A 23,587-nucleotide genomic window follows, 5' to 3' on the forward strand; every position below is an offset into this window, starting at 1 on the left:
CACTTAAATGAAAAGGAAGAGATAAAAAAAGAGCAAAAGGGCAAGAATTAGATAACTAGTAAAGAAAATCAAGTCAATAAGGTAAATAAAATTCCAAAATCAGGGAAAGAGTTGACAAATGGGAGGGGGCAAAGGGAGCCTGTGAGAATAGAGCGGCCTTCATGTAGATTAACCAAAAATAGTCTCAGGGACAAAATATTGTCTTAAAAAAGGAAGGAGAACAAAAAATTCATTCAAATCAACCGTACCAGGCTGTGGGCTGCCTTTCAAAGTTCATTGGGTCAGCTGACTTGTACAGGGCAGCTGCTCTCTTTTTTACCTCCTTAATTACCTTGGCATTTAACTACCTATTAGCCAGTTCTGTTCTCTCCTTTGCAGCCCACAGACCATACTCCTTGAGCAAAAAAAAAAAAAAAGGACTGAAATGTTCTGTCTTCACACCATCTACTATTTCACCATCCACCATGAAATGCAGTCACATAAGACGCCTGTTTGATCTCTCCTCCAATAAAACAACCAAAAATCCCTCCCTTTTTGTTATCCTTAGATTTCCTTGCCAACCTCAATTCATTTCTGAGCTTTAGTTACTCTGGGACTAATTTTATAGGACTATGCAAATCCTTGTAGTCATATTCTATTATCTACCCTCATTTCCACACTATGAAAGTTAAAATACATATGTTTCCTTTCCGTTAACAATATTTTCAGGAGGTGTGTGTGTGTGTGTGTGTGTGTGTGTGTGTGTGTGTGTGTGTGTGTGTGTCGCTTGGTCTGATGGTCTCCAGGGTCCCTCTGTTTCTGCAGTCCTGTGACTCCATATGTCATTAATCCTCCAACGTGATTACAAAATATGAAGTAAGACTGATTGCAAAATATCTACAAACCTGACTTCTCTGCTGTATTAATATAGCACTCGATCACAACATGGGATGAAATTTAAGTCTCTTAGAATGTTAAATTAAGCAATACACCTTCAAATACAACAAACCCTTGCTTCTGTTTAAGAATCTTACTACACAAGCCATCAAACCTCAAAGTCTCAGTTTTCTGATCTGCAAACAGGGATAATGGTATTGGTATTAGCTTTCACAGGGTCATTCATCGGCAGGATCAAATGAGATAATGGAGGGGAATCCATTTTGTGACCTTAAGGTGCTAGAGAAATGTCAACCCTTCTTCCAAGTTTCCTTACTTCTAATCATCATCAATACTGTTTATTCGGAGCCATGGTATTAAGGTACACACTTACCACTTGAAATACAAGGCCAAGTTTTGTGGGGGTAGGAAGCAATTACCTTCTTAGTTTCTGCGAAAGCACTCAGCTTTGGTCCTGGAGGGGGGGGGTCATCAAAAAAGAGAACATCATCTCCTTCTGAGAATCCTCGCCCAAGCTTGGGGGGCTGTGGACTTAGGGTTCTTTTCACCTTGGGAAATTCTGCCCCTGGCCTTGGAGACTGCGAGGGAAACTTCTCTGAAGAGGAAGGTGAAGCTGGTCTTTTGACTCCAGCTGTACTTTCAAGAAATCTTTAAGGAAACATGAAAGAACAAAATAAACACACGCAAGGCTGTGTAAAAATAGAATGTTTCCTAATTACGAAGACTGGGAAGAATTAGAGGAATACGAGTGTCCAGGTGAAAACTGAGCTGATGTCAAAGCATTTTCCTCTATGGAGTGACAAATGATTCAAATAAGCACAAAGAAGTCACCACTACCTTCATCTTAATCCAATCAAGAAATTTATTTTTTATGGAATTAAGTTGTACATATTTCACACAATTTGAATTTTTTTACTTTAAAAGATCTTAGTATTATAGATTTGGAGCCAGAACAGGAACAGTTAGGGTTATCTAGAATACAGATATTAGATACCTATGTCCAGCAACATTCCCTAGTGCGACTAGAATTAAAATAAAATGTAATCGAGAAATACTTCACAAAATAGATAAAAATACAATACAATATAGAACATTACATTTTAGAACTAAATTAAGATATGGTCTGCAGGGATCCTTATGTATATGCATTAGTGGCTTATGCACTTAGTTTTGGGAGTCAAGAGATATAGCTTTCAGTTCCAGCCCTGCTATGGGCATGCTGGACAAATACCATAATCTTCTCGGTATTACAACTCCCTCCCTCTCTCTGTTTAGCAGGAAGAGGAAACATACATAAAGAAAGAGGAGGTCTTCAGGAGAAAATAACTAATAATAGCTTCAACTGTGATTTTTCTCTTCCCTCAGTTCTTTTCACCTACAAAATGAAGTTACTTTGTTGAATTAACAACTAATATATCCTACGTTATTTCACTTCAGGGCATAGGAATTCGAATTTAATAACTTAAAAATGTAAAGAGCAACAAATCTACAATCAGATTTCCAATAGCTCAACCTCACTGAGCCAGCCTAAGAATTAATGAGACACGTTAACTGAATGTGGAAACATTGCATTATTACCGTTTCTGTGCTTCTTCAGTTCTCTTTTTCCTTATTTCCAACATACGTTGTTTCTGCTGTTTCAGCAAAGCTGATGCAGGGATGGACTGGATGGGAGGACAAGGGTTTCCCAGAACTCCTAAAACATAAACCCTCAATTAAGGTTCATTCCAAGGGTCCATCTTAGAACACATCAAAGGAAAAAAGCTGATGTACCTTCAAAACATCTCTCCCTTCTGCCCCCTCTCTCCACTTACATTTCTACCAGATCTATATCGGGCCCCACCTCACTCCTGAACTTCAGGCCTGAATCACCAATTGCCTACTGGACATTTCAAATGGGATGTCCCTGAGATATGTTAATAATAATGGCAGCAATGATGATGATGACAGCTAGCATTTATATGTTATATTTATATTATACGTGAGGCACCGCACTAAGTGTTCTATAAAGACTACGTCATCTGATCCCCACAACAACCCTGGGAGGTGGGTGCTATCATTATTCCCATTCCATAGTTAAGGAAACTGAAGCAAACAGAGGTTAACTGACTTGCCCAAGGTCACATGGCTATCAAGTGTCTGAAGCTACACTGGAAGTCAGGTCTCCCTGCCTCCTGGCCTAGTGTTCTATCCACAGCCCCACCTACGTTAAACTCAATATGTCTAAAACTGAAGTCATTATCTTTCCTCCTAAACCTTCTTGTCTTCCAGATTTCCTTTTTTCTGTTTAGGGTACTGCCACCCTTCCAGTGTATCAGGTTTCTAATTTCTGTATTAATATCCTGGCTTCCTCAATCTCTCTTAAGCTACACAGCCACCCACTTGACATATCTTGCTGCTTCTCCCTTCACAGTGTCTCTTCCATCTGATCCCTTCTGTCTTCTCACAGCTACTACCTTAAACCCTCCTAATTTTTCACCTAAATTATTGCAGCAGCTTCCTAACTGGTCTCATTGCCACAAGGTGCCATGTTTCTAGTGTGACCTGCATTCTATCCCCAAAGTAATTTTCCTTAAGTGCAAATCTGACCACTTGACTCCCCTACTCAATTGGCCCTAGGGGTTTACTAGAAGAGATGGGGTAGGGTTTCTCTGTCTCTGAAGCCCTTTACAACCTGGCCCTGTCCTATTTTTCCAGTTTCTGTGTATACAAATTACTTGTCCTCTTCTACTCATTCAACACTCCAACTTACATCTCAGTGCCTCTGCATCATTTATGCCCAGGTTTGGAATATACTTTCTCCTTACTACCTAACAGTCCCTCTCCCTTTAAGACACAACTTAGGCACCATTTTCTGCATAAGACAGTTCTCTTCAACTGCCAGGGCCCTTCTCCCTGAATCACCTTATACTTAATTACTTTGGATGTGTTGCATTTACCTATTTTGTATGTATTTGTATTTATTAACTTTATATTTATTGCAGTATCCCCTTCTGCTTATTTACCTTCCCTGTCAGAATGTAACCTCATTGTGAGTATGTATTGTTTTATTCCCTGTACTTAAACCTCTAGGATCTAGCACAATGCCAGGCACATAGTAGGTATTTAATAAACTTAATAATACTTGTTAATGAAGGTACCTGGTGATTTGGATTTGGCCAAATGTTTTTTTAGGTTTCTTGCTCCAAATGTAGGCAACTCCATTAACTGTTTAAATTCCTCAGAACAAGATTGATTCTTCTGTGGGAGACCTGTAGGATACCGAAAAAAAAAAAATCCTGATTAAAATTCAGAACTTGAAGATGATTTGAAACTATAGGTTCATTACTTTTTTTTTTAATACATAATTCAGGCCCGAGTAAAGAAGGAAGAACATTGAGAGAACGATATCTATGCCCCTACCACCTGAGCAGAAGGGCAGGTTACCTTCATTTAGGATTTGATAGATAAGAAGTCTCTGTGTGAGCCTGTTCCTTTACTAGTATTTGTGATTCGTTTATATTTACTAAGCCCCTCCTATGCCAGGTACTGCTTAGTTTTTGCCAGTGAGGTGACAAGCACCAATACAGAGATAACTAATTATATTTAAGATAACATATGGGCATTGCAATGTGTCCAATATCATGGATACTATTGTAAAGATGGAGAGAGACCCAAAGAGGTTTAATAACTTTGAACATGAGATTAGACCATACTGTTTGTATAGACAATATGTGGCCTTCTACAACCTGAATGAGGACTTGGTAACTACTACTACTAACTAAAAATTCTGAATGGATTCAGACTAGAAAAGCATGTCGTTTTTGAAAGGAGGGGGGAGGAAAGTACCCAGTTTCTGTCGTGTTTCTTGGACAATTGCATCTGTGCCTCTTAAAACCAAGTTGGTCAGAGTAGTCTGAATAGTCTTCTTAGGAGCAGTGGTAGAGGCACTGAAATGACAAGAGCAACACAAAAGGAAGTCAGTGAGTGTGGTCAAGGATGCTCTGAATTATTTGTAAAAAGTTCTAATTCTTCCCATTTTCTACATATTCCCTTAGGACAGCTGTCTCTTACCTTCAAAGAGCTCACATTTACCTTAGGGTCAATGGGATATAGGATGTGGAAATCAAAGGATTACAAGGAGGAGCATCAGGAGATGTCTAGTCCACCCCCCTTCTTTCACAGATGAATTTAAATCTCAAACAGGTCACAACCATAAGGTAGGAGGAGCAAAATTCAAACCCTGGCTCAAAAACAGTGGGTGTTTTCCCATTGCACAAAGCTGTCCCACAAAGTCTCAGAATCTTGGATTTCTTTAAGATGGAAATATTGACCTGAGCTCAAATCTAGCCTCAGACTTTACTAGCTGTGTGACTCTGGGCAATTCACTTAACCCTGACTGCCTTAAAAAAAAAAAAAAAAAGACTGAAATATTGGCATTTCACTTAGCTTCACTAGAGGGCCAGTTTCCTCATCTGTAAAATGAGGCAACTCTATCAGATGGCCTTTGGGGGCCCCTCAAATTGATCTGAAAAATAACATTGAAGATTTGATTGTACAAGTTAAAAAAACTATTGCAAGCTAGCAAGGCTTGCTAGTCATTCGGAAATAAAGAATAAAGATTGCATTGCTCCTAGTAAAAAACACCAGTTACCTAGATTACAGGAACAGACATCTTGCAAACTCAAAGTCTATACATTCACAATTCTCCAGAGTTCATTGAATTTATTTAAAAAATCAAAGGCTTTTTACTTTAACACCTTGTGAGTTCATTTATTTGTGCAACAAAGTAATGCAACCTAGTGTCATGGTTCATCAACTGATCCTGATGGAAGCTCCCAATGTTACGAAATGATCACCACCCCCAACAGTCATGTGTTACTTATGATGTGCCAGCACTGTGCTAAGCACTAGGGATACCAGCATAGAAAGGCAAAAACAGACTCTGCCTTCAACTTGACTACATTCTAATGGAGGATACAACAGGCAAACAACTATGTATTTTCAAGATGCACACCATGGACCCCAGTCCACTGTCCTTATTTCCTTGTGGTCTTCTGCTGGACTGGGTACTATATGGTACCACCTCCCCCCAAATTTTCCTACCAACATATCCTATCTATCACTTCCTCTTTCTGGGCTCCTTGAGACTTTAACTCATTCTTAACTCTCTTTTGGCAATACTGACCAGTCTGACAGACATGTGGTATGTCACTACATCTCTCTGCCACCAAGCAAATTTGAATCAGATTACCTAATTCCATGGTCTAGAGAGGAAGGAAGATCATATGGGATCATGAGGTCACAGATTTCTAGCTGATCTTCAAATCCTTTAATCAACCGCTCCATTTTACAAATGAGAAAATTGAAGCAAGAGAGGCTAAGTTATTTGCTCATGGAAGGCCAGCGACAAAGCTATAATTCAAATCTGGATTCTCAGCCACCAAACAGACTCTTTCTTCTACTATACCTAGCCAGACAGAGCCCACCACCAAGAAATGTGCTTGGATGACCCTTAGCCTACACGGAAAGAAAAACTATTGAGAATAGCTCTTTAAAAGGAAAAGAAGCTAGGCTAAGAGTTATTGTCTCTATAGTCCTAATTGACCTAGGCTACTGTAATAGACTTCCATTTCACTTGCTGCCTGCTTCTAGTGTCTCATCTTCCTTTTAAAAAAACGTTATTGTTTTATTTTGATCCTTAACACTAAAAAAGTGGGCATTTCCATATGCAGAGAAAAACATGAAACTTTGAGTCTTGACTTATTAAAAAACAAATAATATAACACTATTAATTTTCAAAACTGTCCTACCTGTCTACACTTCCTTCTGTTATGTGCATTTTAAAAACATTTTAATGGCATTTTAATTGCTAACTCTTTAATCCCATTAAAGAGGGTCTCTTCTTTCTAATCTATTCTCCACATAAACTGCCAAAATGACATTTCCTAAAGAGAAATAAGTGATGCAAGAATATCATGAAAAAAAAGTCAACAGCTTGCTAAAGGAGACCCAAAAAAATGCTGAAGAAAATAACACCTTTAAAAATAGACTAATCCAAACGACAAAAAAGGTCCAAAAAGCCAATGAGGAAAAAATTGCCTTAAAAAGCAAAATTGGCCAAAAGTTCACCGAAGAAAATAGTTCTTTAAAAATTAAAATGGAGATGGATAATTTTGATTACATTAAACTGAAAAGTTTTTGCACAACCAAATCCAATGCAACCAAGATTTGTAGGGATGCAGAAAACTGGGAAAGAATTTTTGTAGCTAGTGTCTGTGATAAAAGCCTCATTTCTAGGATATATAGAGAACTGAGTCAAATGTACAAAAATACAAGTCATTCCCCAATTGATAAATGGTCAAAGGATGCAAACAGGCAGTTTTCAGAGGAATAAATTAAAGATATCTATAGTCACATGAAAAATGCTCTAAATCACTATTGATTAGAGATGCAAATCAAAACAACTCTGAGGTACCATATCACCCTATCAGATTGGCAAACATGACAGAACAGGAAGATGATAAATGTTGGAGAGGATGTGGGAGAGTTGGAACACTAATTCATTGTTGGTGGAATGGTGAGCTGATCCAGCCATTCTGGAGAGCAATTTGGAACTATGCCCAAAGGGCTACAAAATTATGTACACCCTTTGACCCAAAAATATTGCTTCTAGGACTGTATCCCCAAGAGACCATAAAAATGGGAAAGGGTCCCATATGTACAAGAATATTTATAGCAGCACTCTTTGTGGTGGACAAAAAGGGGATGCCCATCAATTGGGGAATGGCTGAATAAATTATGGTATATGAATGTAATGAAGTACTATTGTGCTATAAGAAATGATGAACAGGAAGACTTCAGAGAGGCCTGGAAAGACTTATATGATCTGATGCTGAGCAAAAGAAGCAGAACCAAGAGAACTTTGTGCACAGCAACAACCACAGTGTGTGAGAGTTTTTTCTGGGAGACTTGGAACTCCATTGCAATGCAAGGACTTAAAAAAAATTCCCGATGGTCTTTTAAGGCAAAATGCCTTCTTCATCCAGAGAAAGAACTATGGAATTCAACTGCAGAATGTAGCAGATCATTTTTTGGTGTGTATTACATTTTGGTTTGTTATATGATTTCTCCCATTCATTTTAATTCTTCTATAAAGCATGACTACAGTGAAAATTTATTTAATAGGAATGTATGTGCAGAACCTATATTAAATTGTATGTCGTCTTGGGGAGGGAGGAGGGAAAAAAAATCTAAGTTATATGGTAGTGATTGTAGAACACTGAAAATAAATACAATTAATTAAAATAAAAAAAATTAGAATAGAGCAAATGGAAGCTAATGACTTTATGAGAAACCAAGAAATGATAAAACAGAACCAAAGGAATGAAAAAAAATAGAAGACAATGTGAAATATCTCATTGGAAAAACAACTGACCTGGAAAATAGATCCAGGAGAGATAATTTTAAAATTATTACTCTACCTGAAAACCACGATCCAAAAAAGAGCCTACACATCATCTTTCAAGAAATTATCAAGGAAAACTGCCCTGATATTCTAGAACCAGAGCATAAAATAGAAATGGAAAGAATTCACCTCCTGAAAGAGACCCCAAAAGGAAAACTCCTAGGATTATTGTAGCCAAATTCCAGAGTTCCCAGGTCAAGGAGAAAATATTACAAGCAGTCAGAAAGAAACAATTCAAGTACTGTGGAAATGTAATTAGGATAACATAGGATTTAGCAGCTTCTACACTAAGGGATCGAAGGGCTTGGAATATGATATTCCAGAAGTCAAAGGAGATAGGATTAAAATCAAGAATCACCTACCCAGCAAAACTGAGTATAATACTTCAGGGAAAAAAAGTGGAATTTCAATGAAATAGAAGACTTTCAAGCACTCTTGTTGAAAAGATCAGAGCTGAATAAAAAAATATGACTTTCAAATACAAGAATCAAGAGAAACATGAAAAGGTAAACAGGAAAGAGAAGCCTTAAAGGAACTCATTAAAGTTGAATTGTTTACATTCCTACATGGAAAAATGATATTTGTAACTCATGAGACCTTTTTCAGTATTAGAGTAGTTAGAGGACACACACACACACACACACACACACACACACACACACACACACACACACGGTGAGTTGAATATGAAAGGAGGATACCCAAAAAATAAAATTTACAGTTCAGTGGAATGTACTAGTAGTAAGAGAAAGAGAGAGGTAGAATGTAGCAAATCATCTCACATAAAAGAGGCAAGAAAGAGCTTTTACAATGGAGGGGAAGAGGAGGGAGATAAAAGGAAATAAGTGAGCCTTGCTCTCATAGGATTTGGCTTAAGGAGGGAGCAACATACATCCAACAGGGTATGGAAATCTATTTTACCCTGCAAGAGGGCAGAGGGGAAGGGGATAGGAGAGGGAAGATAATAGAAGGAACAGCAAATTGGGGAAAGGGATAATCAGAAGCAAACATTATTGTGAGAGGACAGGTCACTGGAGAAAATGGACTAATGGAGGGCAGGACAGGACAGACAGAAATGTGGTTGGTCTTTTGCAACATGACCCTTATGGAAGTGTTTGGCATGGCTACACATGTATGACCTATACTGAATTGCTTGTTTTCTCAATGAAGGTGGGTGTGGAGGGAGGAAGGGAGAGAATATGGAACTCAAAGTTTTAATAATGAATGTTAAAAATTGTTTTAGCATGCATCTGAGAAATAAGGTGTACAGGCAATGGAGTATAGAAATCCATTTTGCCCTACAGGAAAATAGAGGGGAGGAGGATGGAAGAAGCGGGGGGTAATACAAGGGAGGACAGAATGGAGGAAGGGGTGCATGCTGTCCTGGGGTGGGGGGTGGGGAGAGATGGGAACAAAATACTGAATTCAAATTCTTGTGGAAGTGAATGTTGAGAACTGAAAAATAAATAAATTATATATTAAAACAAAGTTTTTATAATTACAAAAAAACAAAGATGAGATCATGTTGTGCCCCTACTCAGAATCTCCAGGGACTTACTCCATCTTGTGTCCAGGACTTGGCTTGGTAGTTAAAGTGCTCCACAATGCAGCCTCTGCCTATGTTGAATCTGATTTAATTTTACTCCCCTTCACCCCTTCACATGCTCTTGTTCCAGTGATCCTAGTCTGCTGGCTGTTCCCTCTGCAGGACAATTTATCACCTACCTCCTTCTACAGCTGTGTGTAAGGGGTCCAAGTTTTCTCTGCTCCCCTTCACCTGTCTACCTTGCAGCTTTCCAAAGCTCAGGCCCCACTACCTACATGAGGCCTGCCCTGATAGGCTCAGCTGTCAGTCCTCTCTCTCTTGAAATGATTATGTGTATACACACGGTGCTTATTCATCTGTAAGTTGCATCCCACCATTAATTTGTAAATTCCCTGACACTCAGGGCTGCTTTATTTTTCTCTTTGCATCTCCAGCATATAGCACAGGATTGAGTACATTGTACCTGAAGTCTTCCAGTTAAGTACTAGACTGGGAGTGCTGTAGAGCAGATAGGCCAGGTACAGGTTTGAATTAGATGGACTCCAAGATCCTACTGACTTGTAGGTTTGGTGATTCTCCTCCTCTACCTGAGAATTTATCAAAAAGGTCCCAAGTACAACTGAAATACGCAGCATCACATACAACACAAAATATACACACTCATCATTAAGGGCAATCTAATCCAGTAATAGCAGAGAATCTGGGGTATCTTACACTGAGGCTGCATAGGACTCAGAAGAGACTCCTCCATAGTAAAAGCCATCCCGACACAGTCTTTCTTTCAGGCTGGAGCCTTTGCGGGCATATTTCTTTGGCACTTTGCCTCCAGAGAAGGAAGACTGCAAATCTGCTCGCTTGGCACTGAGTTTCTTATACTGAGACTGTATATGATACGAGCAGTACTCACAGTCATTCTGCAAGAAGAAATAAATATTATATAAGGGACTCCTACAGGGCAGTGAGATAACAAATAATAACACCCCTTTAATTTCATATAGGGTTTTATAGTTTACAAAGCACTTTCATCAACACTGTCAGAACAGAGTCAATGTGGGGTAATGGAGAAAAGCCAGGAAAGCCTGGATCCAACATCTCATATCCTGACCTATATGGGCTATGTGACCCTGGGCAAATCACTTAACCTCTTAGCAGCATTAAAGGGTGCCTACCTGCGTTGAGAGAGGAATTCCCTCTACCTGAGTTACCAATACCTGTGAAATAACAGGTCAAGTCCTTACCTCTATTTTCAGAACACTACTATGCTGTAAGGGCAGAGCTTATGATCCTTATTACAGGAGAAGCACCAGAGACTCAGAGGTCAAATGATTGGCCTGAGGGCCTCTTATAATAGCTAATAAATGGTAGAGTCAGGCCTAGAATCCAGGTCCTGGCTGCATGTCTGGTGTTTTCCCTCAAATCTCTCATTGCTGTCCGAGGATGCAGATACTTCATTCTGAGAGAATTGAGTGAACCACATGGACTCCATCTAGTGGCTCAATTCTGGAACTAGCTCAGTTCCCTTTCTATTTAATTATGGGTCTAGTCCAATTTGTCTTGTGAGAAAATTTTATTACACTCTTTGAACCCAGCCCTGCATGGTTAAGAAGTTGTACCACCTACTTAGGTTATGCAGCTAACCAGTGACAAAACTGGAAGGAAGCCAGCAAAAACCCAGACAGATCCAGAGTTTTCTCATAAGTACACAGCTGAAGCAAGCCATGTCTTATCTGAAAACCCACCTTGTGTTGATCAATCAGTTACTTTTCTTTGTAACTCTGATCAAATACAGACACATGGTAAGGAGTGAGATGCCTCTTTTTCTAATTTCAGGGAATTGCACCTGTTCATTCCCCCCTCTCAATTTGGAAAGCTCCTGATCTTTCCTCTTATTAGAAATCAGATTACCTACTCTTATATTCTGACTTGTACCCTGTTAATTGTTTTCTTTCAATTAATTGGCCTCATTTGATTGTATTTAATAAATAAAAATTTGTCTCCTGCTGTATTCAGAGTCCAGCACCAAGCTGAGGAAGGTCTGGTCCTTATTTGTTGCATAATTGGCACACATTGCTTAATAATGGATAAATAAATAATTTGATAAGCTCAGAAGTTAGAACCTTCATTTTCTTCAGTTCACATGGTTGGGAACCTGCAGCCTACAGGCCACAAGTGGCCTTCTAGGTCCTTGGGTGTGGCCTTTTGACTAAGTCCAAGTTTTTCAAAACAAATCCTTTTATTAAGTGGATTTGTTCTGTGAAATGTGGATTCAGTCAAAGGGCTGGAGGGCAGTTGAGGACTCAGAGGACCACATGTGGCCTCAGGGCAGACAGGTTTCTCACCCCTGCAGAGTCTAGTGACACTAGATTCTTGATTATTTTAGAACTAAGCTTTTTGGGGAAATATATCAGGTCCTTGATGTCCTTCTTCCAACTATCTGCATTTTAGCCATATTGCTACATCAATCAGAGAATGGGTTAAAAAAATAAAGGGAGTAGAAAAACCTGAAACCAGTAACTTCTGTTCCTTCTGCTCTAGGACTATCCAATGGGGAGGGCCAGACTAAAACGACTGCCTAAAATCTAACTTTTCAAATTATTAGCAACTTTTCCGCTATTCCTGTTTCCTATTACTATGGATGGTGAAATCTAGTGGATTTTATGTATAAAGATGTTCCTTAAATATCTGGCAATAAAAACATTCTGAAATGAGGTAAAATCATCACTTTTTACACTGGCACTCAAAAACCATTTGCGATAGATGAAATTCAGTTCTCTCATTTGAACCCTTCCTGTTTATAAGAAAGACAACTTTCAAACAGATACAAGTCATTATCTCTGAGGCAGTCACATTTTGCTTCCCTATTAACCACCCATCTCAACACGGTTAAACAATAAACCAACCAGATTGACAATCTGTGTACAAGGCTCTCCATTCTTTTTCTTTGCTTTGCAGGTTCCCAAGTCAAGAGCTTCACCCATAATTAAGATCTTCTGGGCATGATCAATAGACAAACATACCTGCAGAGATGAGAAACCCAATTAGGAAGTAAAAACAGGTATTACAAAAGTCAAACGTTTAAATCAGCAACACTGAGGTAAGAAAGGGATAACTGCTTTAGGAAGGCTCTCCAAGTCTGTAAGAAGTTTACAGTCAGTGGTTCAGAGGATAGGAACTGGTCTCCTAATCTGGTAAACAAGTCTTACATTCAGGCTACGTCATGATTAGATAATGAAATGATAATCGGGAGTAGTAAAAAATGGTTAATGATTGCCAATTATGAACTTTTGAAAGCCAAGGAGCAAAAGAGTGAAGAATGAACCTGTTTTCACTCCCAGCAGTTATATCTTGTATAGCATTGGGTTAGGGTGAAGAAGCTGGGGCGGTTACTATTGTGTCTAGACTTAGGATTAGGTCCCCAAATTTCATGGCTTTTCCCTGGAACAAAATTTGTTTTATGAACCACATTTTCTGTTGAAATACTACCCAGAACTTTGAGATGTCAAACTTCCATTCGATAGGAGTATGTATATGGGAGAAGTCTCCCCCTCTTTGAGTTGGAAGTTCAATTCTGTTCTGTTTTTAGAGGTGTATAAGATCAATTCCAACATGTTGTAAAGAAAGGTCTATCTAGATTGTTTTAGTGACTTCTCTACATTTACGATATTTGGGTCCCATACATAGAATAAAAAAGTTCACAACCTTCAACATGTGGGTGAATCAAATTATATGTTAATATTACCAAAATTTTTCAATGAGCTGTGCACTCTCTGAGCTTTAATGAAGAAAATGAATTTTCAAGAGTTAATGAGAATGCTGAAAAAATACAGAAGGTGGTAACAATTTTTTATATTAATTCAGTGCACAGGAACATCTAAAGTCAACCCTGAGCTTTTTTAATGCTCCTCCAAAATCGTAACGTTAAGGGCCAATGAAATAAAATACTGCTATATAGATAAAGAATCACTAAGTATAAACAAAATAAATGAATAAATAAATAATAAATAAATTAAATGACTCTTGGATTGATTTGAAGAGCTAAATGAAGAAGCCATTATACTATTTAGTGCTACTGCAAAACAAATGTTGTTGACAATGTTTGGCTAACTAGAATATATCTTTAGACAAAGAAAGCATAGAAATCCTTACTTCATCTGAACCTTCCTTTGGCTTCATGGGGTTGGCATTAAGCAGTCCTATGACAGTGCCTTGCTCAGTCTTCCAGTGTTCTTTGTGGACTTCTCCAAATAAGAACAATGAGACATTTTGGTTTAGGTCACGCAGATCATTCAGTTTCCAAATGCTAAAGGTTTTTCCCTGGAAAAAAAATTTTGTTCTTTAATTCCCTTTTTCTGGAAAACTTTATTTCATTTTTTTCATCGAGCAAAAATCTGCCTTCTCTTCCTCTCTACTGTCTCCATTGAGAATGAAAAGAAAAATAAAATCCTGTTTACAAGCATATTGTCATACAGGCAAGCAAAACAAGTTTCCATGTTGGTTATCTCCAAAAATATTTTTTTACACACATACATATACACGTAAATGTATGTTTTGTTCTGCACCGAGCCCTTCAACTCTCTATCAGGGTTGAGTAAAATCTATATTAGGGTGGGGCTCTGCACACTTCTGGAAGGAAGGTCTGGTCCTGTTGTTACTTTCTCAGAAGTAACCTCAACAACAGCTAACTAGGGAAACTTTCAGGCTTTCCAAAGTGGTCCAGTTTAGGGCAAAGTCTGATCATTAAGCTGTCCCTGCCACCCACCACAGCTCTGGAAGTTCACATGAATTTGAATAGGAGCAAAAGTAATAAACTGCTGGACTTCACAATTATTATCCCATGGAGAAACTATCCTGGTTCAGTGATGGAACTGTAGGCTCCCTTGTAATCTGGGATTTCTGCCCTGGTTATTCCCCTGTAGGCTGGTCTAGAAGCTGGAATGGAGACCTTACTCTACTCCTTGGATCTGAGCTATGTCCCTGCTGGTTACCATTGAACTTCCTCTTTTCTTGGTATATATCCTAGGGCTATGACCTCTCATTACCCCATTATCCTGGATCTGTGATCCAAAGCTAGGCTGTGGGTGATAAAGCTGCCAGTTGGTACCCCTTCCCATCATAGTGTCCTGGAATGGTTTCAGGGGTGCCCCTGTTGAGGTCTGGGGCCTCTTTCTATCTTGATGTACAGCCACTTCCTAGGAATGCTCTGCGTAATTCCTCCTGGTCAAACCTGGTCCAAAAGTCTAGCACTGTCTCCCTGTGCTGGAACTCTGACTGTTTCTTGGATTTTCCCTTCAGGATGAGGTCTGGAGCATTTCCAAGGTCTGTCTGGTGGAAGACAGGGGACTTGCCGCACTGCTTCCTTCTACTCTGCCATCTTCTGCTCTTACACATGATCTGCATGACACCACTAGACCATACTGAACCAACCATCCATTGAAGTTGGCAAAATCAGGAAGTAAATCTTATTTTATGCAAAATACATTGTCAATGTGACTAGAAGTCACTGCCCAAGGGTTTGATATTATTTTTCCCATTTAAACAAGTATAGGAAATGATGTAGAAATTTGATTAACTATACACAGCAAGCTAGTGGCAAAGAACCCCAGGTTGCTAATTTCAGGTTTGTATTTTCATTATTAGATTAGCACTGTTTCTCTAGTGAGATATAAATACTACTAAAATGAAAAGCAGAGTATACAGAATCATTTTATTAACTTACCTTAAAATAGAAAGATGTTATTAGATTGGCTTATACAATAAATATTATATTTATCACAGATTAGTAATACTCATTAAGGAAATGAAGGGGTCATTGTAATGCTATCAAAGAATAAAAGCATCACTTCTCTGGGTTTGGAAAGCAATTAAATGAAAATTGGCTTAGTCTGGCTATAAAATGTCAAAGCATTTGTCAAGAATCTGAAAAGCCATAATTTAAAACATTTTAAAGATCATATTCAGTATTTAATTTTCTCCTGAAGTACTTCCATAGACTACTTCTTCTCAAAGAATTTGAATTGCAAATCAGATTATTCTTAAGAATAAGACCATTTCCTGATGGTCACAGGACCAGAGTAAACTTGGTGACAGTGGCCTAGTCCCAACCGTGACCCCTACAATTTTGCTGCATATTATTCCCTGGATTTGTACAATTGCCTCAGAAGAGCCCACAGCACATTTCCCATCTATTTCCATAGCCCTCACAACATGGCCCTGTTAAAGCCTAATTTTACAGACAGAAAAATTAAAGCATGGAGGAGCCAACAGTCAGGGTAAGGGTAAATTTCAGCAACCTTTCACCTTAAAACCAAGGCTTTCATACATAAACATTACATGGAAATCAAATGAATAAACATCACAGTGGGTGAAAAGAGCAAACATTACAACTGCAGAGCAGCCAGAGGCTGGCTGGCAGAGCCCCCAGTTGTGGAAGCTAAGTTGGAGAGCAGAAGTACAAGGAGAAACAAAGTTTTGCTCATGGTTACATAGTCAGCAGAAAAGCCAATGGTGAAGCTCAAGTCTCCACTGCTGAGGTCAACACTTTCTCTACTACACCATCTTTCTCTACATCATGTCATCAATTGAGATGGATAAAGTTCACAATATCTTCATGAATGCAACATATTTTTCCTATGCAGTGGAGTACTTTTATGGAATACTTTTTGATAAGTTTTTAAAAGGATTTCACTTTTCCAAAGCCACGAAGAACTTCACAGTGTTAATACAACTGTAAATGGTTATCACTGGCCTTTTCTACCCACCACATAGTTAAGGAACTAACTGTGGTATAAAATACCAAGAATAAGTCAAGAAGTGAGTCTGGACAACCTGTGTTCAGTTAAGCTGTCTGTTTATCCTGTCTGAGCTTCAGTTTTCTTATCAGTAAAATGGATTTCTCCTAGTACCTCTCTGGTCTAAATCTATGACTCTATAAATAACCAATGGAAGAGGAAGGAAATAAGCATTCATTAAATACTTACCATGTGACAGAAACTATGATAAATGCTTTACAAATATCATCTCAATTGATCCAAGGGAATTAAATGCTTATTAGTTATACTAAAACCCTGTAGGTTGGACCTGTAGGTGTGTATTCACAAACTTGTTTACAGACACTGCCTAGTCAGTGTGTGACACTGTTCAAGATGTACTCGTACTTATTTAAAATTGCAGCTAAGGATGTCAGCTCTCAGGATCTGTCAAGCTCTCAGCATCAGTTCCTGGAAACGGCACTAACAAGTCAACAGAAAATGACTTACACTGTTTGAACTCTGAGGTGTGACTTTCTTCATTATGACCCCAAATGTCACCCAGTCTACTTCTTCCAGTTTCTCAGTTGCCAATTTGTTCTTGAGCTGAGACAGTCTGATCAGTTTCCGGCCAGCCATTTTCCTGTCCATTTCTGTGGAGGATACTCGGGGCCGCCTGTGTTGCAAATTATAAACAATCTGACTCATTTAGCCCTTATTTAGTAGAAACCAAATATGTGACACAAATGGTCTTTTGCTCCTTGAATGCTGGTACACAAGTGGCCTCGGGTTCCTAAAGTTATGCCTGCAAAGCACAAACTTGGGCAAGTCTAACTAACCTGGGAAGACTTCAAAACAAGCCAGGCAATGAGTCGTAGGTCATCAAGGATTAACCTATCTAATTTCTGAGAAGCTTAGCAGCAGGTGGATGCTTTTTTTCTAGTCACAGCAACTTATAAAGGCCATCCACCAGGGCATACAGGGGTTGGACCTGTTGTCAAAGAAGTAGTAAGAGTGGGGATGAAACCACATATTCTTGAGGTATATGCATTGAAGCACGGCTCTTAAAGTTTTTTGTGTCACAAACCGCTTTGGCGGTCTTGGAACGACGTTTTTAAATGCATAAAATACATAGAATCACAAAGGAGATCAATTATATTGAAGGAGTTATTAAAACAGTAACAAAATAGTTTGCAGACCCCAGGTTTAAGAACCTTAGCACAAGAGCGATGCTAGAGAGGAAAAAATGAGCATTGCTTATATTTTGGAGGAAGAGGATCAATGTTGAATGTGGGGGAGCCAGACAGATGGTAACTGCTAAGGGTTATGTTATAAAGTGGGGTCATTAGGTTGACTGGTTGGTTTTGTGGAATTTCTCCCTCCTTCCTTTCTCTTTTTTAAAAAAATTCTTTGTTACAAGAGATTTGTAACTCACTGGAGAGGGGAGGTTAAAGGGATATATTTGGAAATAAACATGACAGAAAAAAGATAATTAAAACAAAAATGAACCAAAGGACCACCAAATGAGAAGTGAGACCAGATGTCATCTATTCTAACATATGCATGCTCAAAAAGAGATACTCCCTATAGCACCTCCAACAGCCACACCACCCAATCCCTAAATGAAGATCTTCAGTTGGGGCAGGAGGTAGGAAGGCAGACAAAAGAAGTGTGACAGCCCGACAAATACTCGAAGGCAGCTCAGCCACTTAGGGTTTTTGTTCTTCAGTCCAAACATCCCCTTCAGCTACTCCTCACAGGGTCTTCAGATCCCTCACAATACTGGTCACCTCCCTGTGCATAAGGTCCAAGGTATTTTGAATAAAATGGACCCAAAGCTAAGTGAGGAAAATATGGGCTTAAGAGTTAAAGCCAAAACAAATCTGTCAATGGGCAGATTATTTTCTTTTCTTCACTTTTATGACAACACTTCCATAAGGCCTGTCCATATTAGACAACTAAATAATTTCAGTCTCCTGAATCAACAGCCATTTAGACACAACCGTTAGTTTAATACTCACACCCCACTGATTCTTAGGTGGAACTATCTGCTTTCCCTGCTGTGCTCAATAAACTTAGAGGCTGGCTAACATTTCCAAAGATTGGGTGACATTCAGAAGGGAAAGTGCTCAATATTTGGGGGTGGAGGGTGGAATGGGGAGAGACTTTCTATAGAATTGAAAATACTTTAATCTGAGTGTGAATTATCAGTAGAAGAAATAATGAAACACTGAAAGGCTTGGGTTTCTCCTGATAGAATGTGGAAATAATACTAATTCTCTCCAAGCAACATGGGAATTCAATAGTTATATCTATGAAACACATGTATTGAGCTTTAAAAAACAAGACCGCAACAATTAGAATAAGATGGATAGTGTTATAAATTTCCTATTTGCTTACTCAGACCATTTTACACAAATGCTCTACCACTGTTACCTGCTTAAGAATCAACTGAGAAGCATTTATTAAGAAGCACCTATTAGTCCAAGCCCTGAGGAAAAAAAAGACAAAAACAAATAGTCCCTGCTATCAAGAAGCTTATTCCCTAGGCATGGGGGGGGGAACATTTTAATGTAAGACTACACACAGAATACAAAGGTGGTTTAAGTAGGGTGGGTATTAGCAGCTGGAGCAATCAGGAAAGGCTGTGTGTAGAAGGTTGTGTGTGAACTGACTCTTGAGGAATGTAAAGGAGAATGTCCTAGGCATGGAGAAGGAATGGCTAGTGAAAACGCACACAGACAGGATGGTGTGTATAAAGTAGTCAGGAGGCCAGTTTGGCTAGACAGGGGAGTACAGGAAGGGGAATAATGTAGAATTCAGGAGTTCTTATCCTAGGGTTCATGGATAGATTTCAGAAGGTCATGAACTTACATGGGGAAATTTACTCTTTATTTTCACTCTTCTTTAACAGGAATTTAGCATTTCCTTCAATTATGAATTTAAAAAGCCAATAAATAATATTATTCAGAAAAGGTGTCCATAACACAAAGTTAAGAACTAATCTGTGAAGGGTTTTAAAAGTCAAACAAAAAAGTTTATATCTGATCCTCAAGGTAACAGAGCCACTGGAGTTTACGAGTAGAGGAGTGATATGTTTAATTTGTGCTTACAGAAAATCATTTAGGTAGCTTTTGTGGGCAATCTTTTGACTATAGCTTAGGTAAAAAATATTCTCTTTTTGCTATAATTCTAGACAGAATTGAATTAAGTTAAACCTAGAGTTACAATTATATTTACTTCCAAGTCTGATCACCTTATAAGTTTCTGCAAAAATCTGTTTTAAAAAATACATTATTTTAAACTAACAGCCAGGGTCCTATATAGTAGAAGGAGACATCTAGTGGTATCAGTATGAACTGAGGGACCATTAGAGAATTACTGACCTTAACCTGAGTCCAGTAAATTTTTCCACTGAGACAGTCTGAGCAGTTCCACATGAAGTTCCAGATGACCCTAAATTTGAGGTTCTAGTCCCTCCACTGGGCTTGTTTCCCGGAGTAGATCTGAGGGGCTGGGAATATGAATTTGGTAATGATTCTGAAAGAGGACTCTTGTGCTCTACAAAATTAACAATAAAAAATAAGATTTTTAAGATTTATGCTGATAAATTCTATTCAAAAACAGAAAAGATCAAATTTTGCCCAAATAATGAACAATGAAACAGAAAAGATCTGCAAAAGATCATTCCTAATCCTATCTCTAGAATCTTTCTGAGATTGCATTTACTAAGGGTGCCATTAAGAGCAAAGCATTGGATAAATGGAGAAGATGCAACTCTTCTTCAGAAATTACTAATGGAGATTCACTAGAATCTATAAGTCAAATTCTACTAAAAGGACTGGGCAAATTATCTAGTTGTGGGACTTAGCTGTATTAAATGCTGCTTGAATTAAGTAGAAATTTCAACTGGTTCTGTATTCTTTAATGGGTTTTGATCAGTATGCCAATCTACGTTCTTCTGCAAAAAGTGATTTTATAGCAGCAATTATTCACATTGATTTAGGGCTTTCAGGTTTAAAAGAGTGCCACCTCCTCAATAACTCTATAGCACAATGTCATGACCCTCTATTTTACAGGGAAGGAAATTAAAGCTGAAAAATGCTAATTAACTTGCCCATGGTCATTCTGCTGCAAGTATGGTAGGCAGGATTCAAACCCAGGTGATGTCACTAAGTCCAACACTCTCTCCACTACATCCTGCTAAGACTCAGAAAGGTGGGGAGCGGGACAGAAGGTGATAGTCAGTTGGTAAATAAAGAAGTCAGAACTTGAACCTTGGGTCTAGGGCTCTTTCCACTTGCAGCTGCTAAAAGATGAACTTGGACTATCTTCACTTTGTTCAAAACTCGACTACTTTAATAATTTGTACTTTAGTTTTATAAACTCCATTTAAATATTCACAAATGTACTAAACCCCAACCCTAAAACACAGTTTATTCAGAAGAGTTGACTTCTAGACCATTATTTAATTTAACACTTACTTCTTGCCTAAAGCTGCGGAAGATGAAAATTAATATAACACATGGTCCCTCTATTCAGAGACACTACTGTATCAGTTGAAGAAACAAGAAAGCTATTTACATAAAATAAGGAGAGAATGATTTAAAAAAAAGAATATAAGTAAGTACCAAAGTTTGTGTTAGAAACAATAAGGCAATGGAGGGGGAGGGCGGGGGGGGAGGGAGAGGAAAAGAAATCCAAGTGGCCTGGAGTACTCTACCTGCAGGTAAAATCTTTGGCTTCTGGACTACTTGCTTGGGTTTTGGCAGAGCAGGGATATCAAGCTGGGCAGAAAAAAAAGATGACTCCTGAATTTTCTGAACTTTCCTCTCCTTAAGAGGGAGGAGGGAAAGTTTACCTAGATGATCAACAGTAGAGGGAAATAAAAAAAACATTATAAAAGTCATCAAAGTCTGTTCCACCATGTGTCTGCTGATATGGATATTCACAGACCTAGGAAAACATTGGTCTTTATTACCAGGGGATTTTTGTGAAGGCTCTGGGTTTGCAGACTTCCCAATTGTAGTCATTTTTAGCCGTTCTTGTAATGTCTTCATCTGCTCTTGCAATTTCTTTAATTCATCTAGGAAAGAAAATATACTTGTTTCAGAATCAGGCTGGAAAACAAGGTAAAACAATGAAATAATACTAGAAATTTCATCAAATAGTTCTACTAAATCCTAAGAATTTCAACACAGAATCAGATACCCAAAAGTCATTGTGAATAGTGGCCATTCAAGCCCCGCAGGGGAGTGGTGTCAAACTCAAATAGAAACTGGAGGTCACTAAACCATATAAAATTTGGATCCCTGCAGGCCACCTGTACTGACGTTTAAAGCAATATATTAACATTAACTGTTTTCATAACCTATAGCAGCTTGTTTTCCATCTTGGGAAGAGGGGAAGGAAGGAGAAAGAAAATTTTGTAACTCAAAATCTTATAAAAAAATGAATATTCAAAATTGTCTTTACATGTAATTGGAAATAAAATACTATTATGTTACATATTATGTTATAAAATAAAATATTAAGTTAAATTATTAAATAAAAATATTTAAAAACACACTACTTATATTCTATTGTATTTTTTTTTTTTTTATTAAATAGTCCCCAAATAAATTTTAAATCTGATTCCAGACGGACTCTGTATTTGACAGCTCTGCTGTAGTGGGCTAAACTTTTCTTTTTTGAAAAAAAGAAAAAAAAAACAAAAACATAACTCATATCTGGGCAAGATATAGATGAGAATTTGTGCTAAAAAAAATTACAGATAAGTATCTGTAGTTAACAGTACTATTAGCTCTTTTTGCAAGTACCATAGAATTTAAATACTGACGAAATATTCATTTCAAAAATGTGATGCTTTCTTTGTATATAATATAGTAAATGCCAATTCCTGCAGCGATAGAAACAGCAAACCAAGGTGATAATCTCAGCTCAAATGTATGATCAGAGAACATTCTAAAATTGGATGGACATGCTCTTCAACGGTTTCTCAAAACTGATCCTTACATAACAGCTGATAGGGACAGAGTCACTGCTCTACTAGTGAGGCCCAGTGCTTGTCATACTATGTTAAATTATGACTCAAACAGCAAGCATTTATCAGTATCTACTCTACTGCCAATCACTAGGTATTCAAAGAAAAAAATGCAAAAGTCCCTGACATCAAGGCTCATGTTACACCAGAGGAGATGGACTAAGTCTATACAAAACAAGCAGAAGGCCTGTTTTTTGGAGGAGAGAGAGTGCTGAGAACATGTAGCTGGGAGAAACGGAAAGGTTTCGTACAGAAAGTGCTGCTTTCGTTAAATTTTTGAAGGAAACAAAAGATTCTAAGGGATAGGGCTGAGGTTGAGTGCATTCCAGGTATGGAGGGCAGCCTATGTTGAAGTGAGTCCATGGAGACTGAGTGGCATGCATGAGTGTCAGTAAAGAGGATGATTTGGCTGGACTGTAAAATTGGTCAGGGGAATAATGTACTACAAGTTTGGAAGTGTAGGATGGAACCAGGTTGTAAAGAATTTTGAAATCTAAACAAATGAACTTCTCTTTGACCCTAACAAGGCAACAGGGAGTCAGTGAAGTGTATGGTGGAGGGGAGAAACAGGAACAGATCTGCACTTGAGGAGAGTTGCTTTGGCAGCTATGCGGAGGGTGGATTTGAGAGGGGAATGACCTGAGGCAGGAAACTCATTAGGCTATTTCAGTAAGTCCAACTGAGAAGTGGCTCAGGGCCTAAACTAGGTGGTCACTGTTGGAGTAGAGAGGAGGGCAGACACAAGCAGAAGATGGGAAGATGTTACAGAGAGAATTGACAAAACTCAGCAATTTATTGCATATAGGGGGTGAGATGATATGAAGAGCTGAGGATGTCTCCAAGGTGGTGGATCTGTGTGACAAGAGAAATGAGGATGCCTTTGACAGAAATACAGAAATTAAGAAGGTAAGGTAGGTATAGGGGAAAAA

At 38.4% G+C, this 23,587-nt stretch overlaps 1 protein-coding gene across 4 annotated transcripts in view; it reads right to left on the reverse strand.

Annotated features, from left to right (window-relative positions):
* The window catches only part of MCM10 (minichromosome maintenance 10 replication initiation factor), a 44,122-nt gene that overhangs the window by 14,535 nt on the left and 6,000 nt on the right, over nucleotides 1-23,587 (reverse strand). For all 4 annotated transcript variants that reach the window (XM_072653296.1, XM_072653295.1, XM_072653298.1 and 1 more), the window contains 11 exons: nucleotides 21,597-21,701; nucleotides 21,339-21,476; nucleotides 20,002-20,176; nucleotides 17,126-17,291; nucleotides 14,016-14,183; nucleotides 12,770-12,886; nucleotides 10,584-10,783; nucleotides 4,705-4,805; nucleotides 4,017-4,127; nucleotides 2,455-2,572; nucleotides 1,296-1,524 (listed from right to left, as the gene is read on the reverse strand). In XM_072653296.1, the coding sequence (XP_072509397.1) occupies nucleotides 1,296-1,524; nucleotides 2,455-2,572; nucleotides 4,017-4,127; nucleotides 4,705-4,805; nucleotides 10,584-10,783; nucleotides 12,770-12,886; nucleotides 14,016-14,183; nucleotides 17,126-17,291; nucleotides 20,002-20,176; nucleotides 21,339-21,476; nucleotides 21,597-21,701 (1,628 nt within the window). The remainder of the gene's footprint in view (nucleotides 1-1,295; nucleotides 1,525-2,454; nucleotides 2,573-4,016; nucleotides 4,128-4,704; nucleotides 4,806-10,583; nucleotides 10,784-12,769; nucleotides 12,887-14,015; nucleotides 14,184-17,125; nucleotides 17,292-20,001; nucleotides 20,177-21,338; nucleotides 21,477-21,596; nucleotides 21,702-23,587) is intronic.

The sequence above is a fragment of the Notamacropus eugenii genome, chromosome 3 (genome assembly GCF_028372415.1).
Source record: "Notamacropus eugenii isolate mMacEug1 chromosome 3, mMacEug1.pri_v2, whole genome shotgun sequence".
NCBI classification, from domain to species: domain Eukaryota; kingdom Metazoa; phylum Chordata; class Mammalia; order Diprotodontia; family Macropodidae; genus Notamacropus; species Notamacropus eugenii.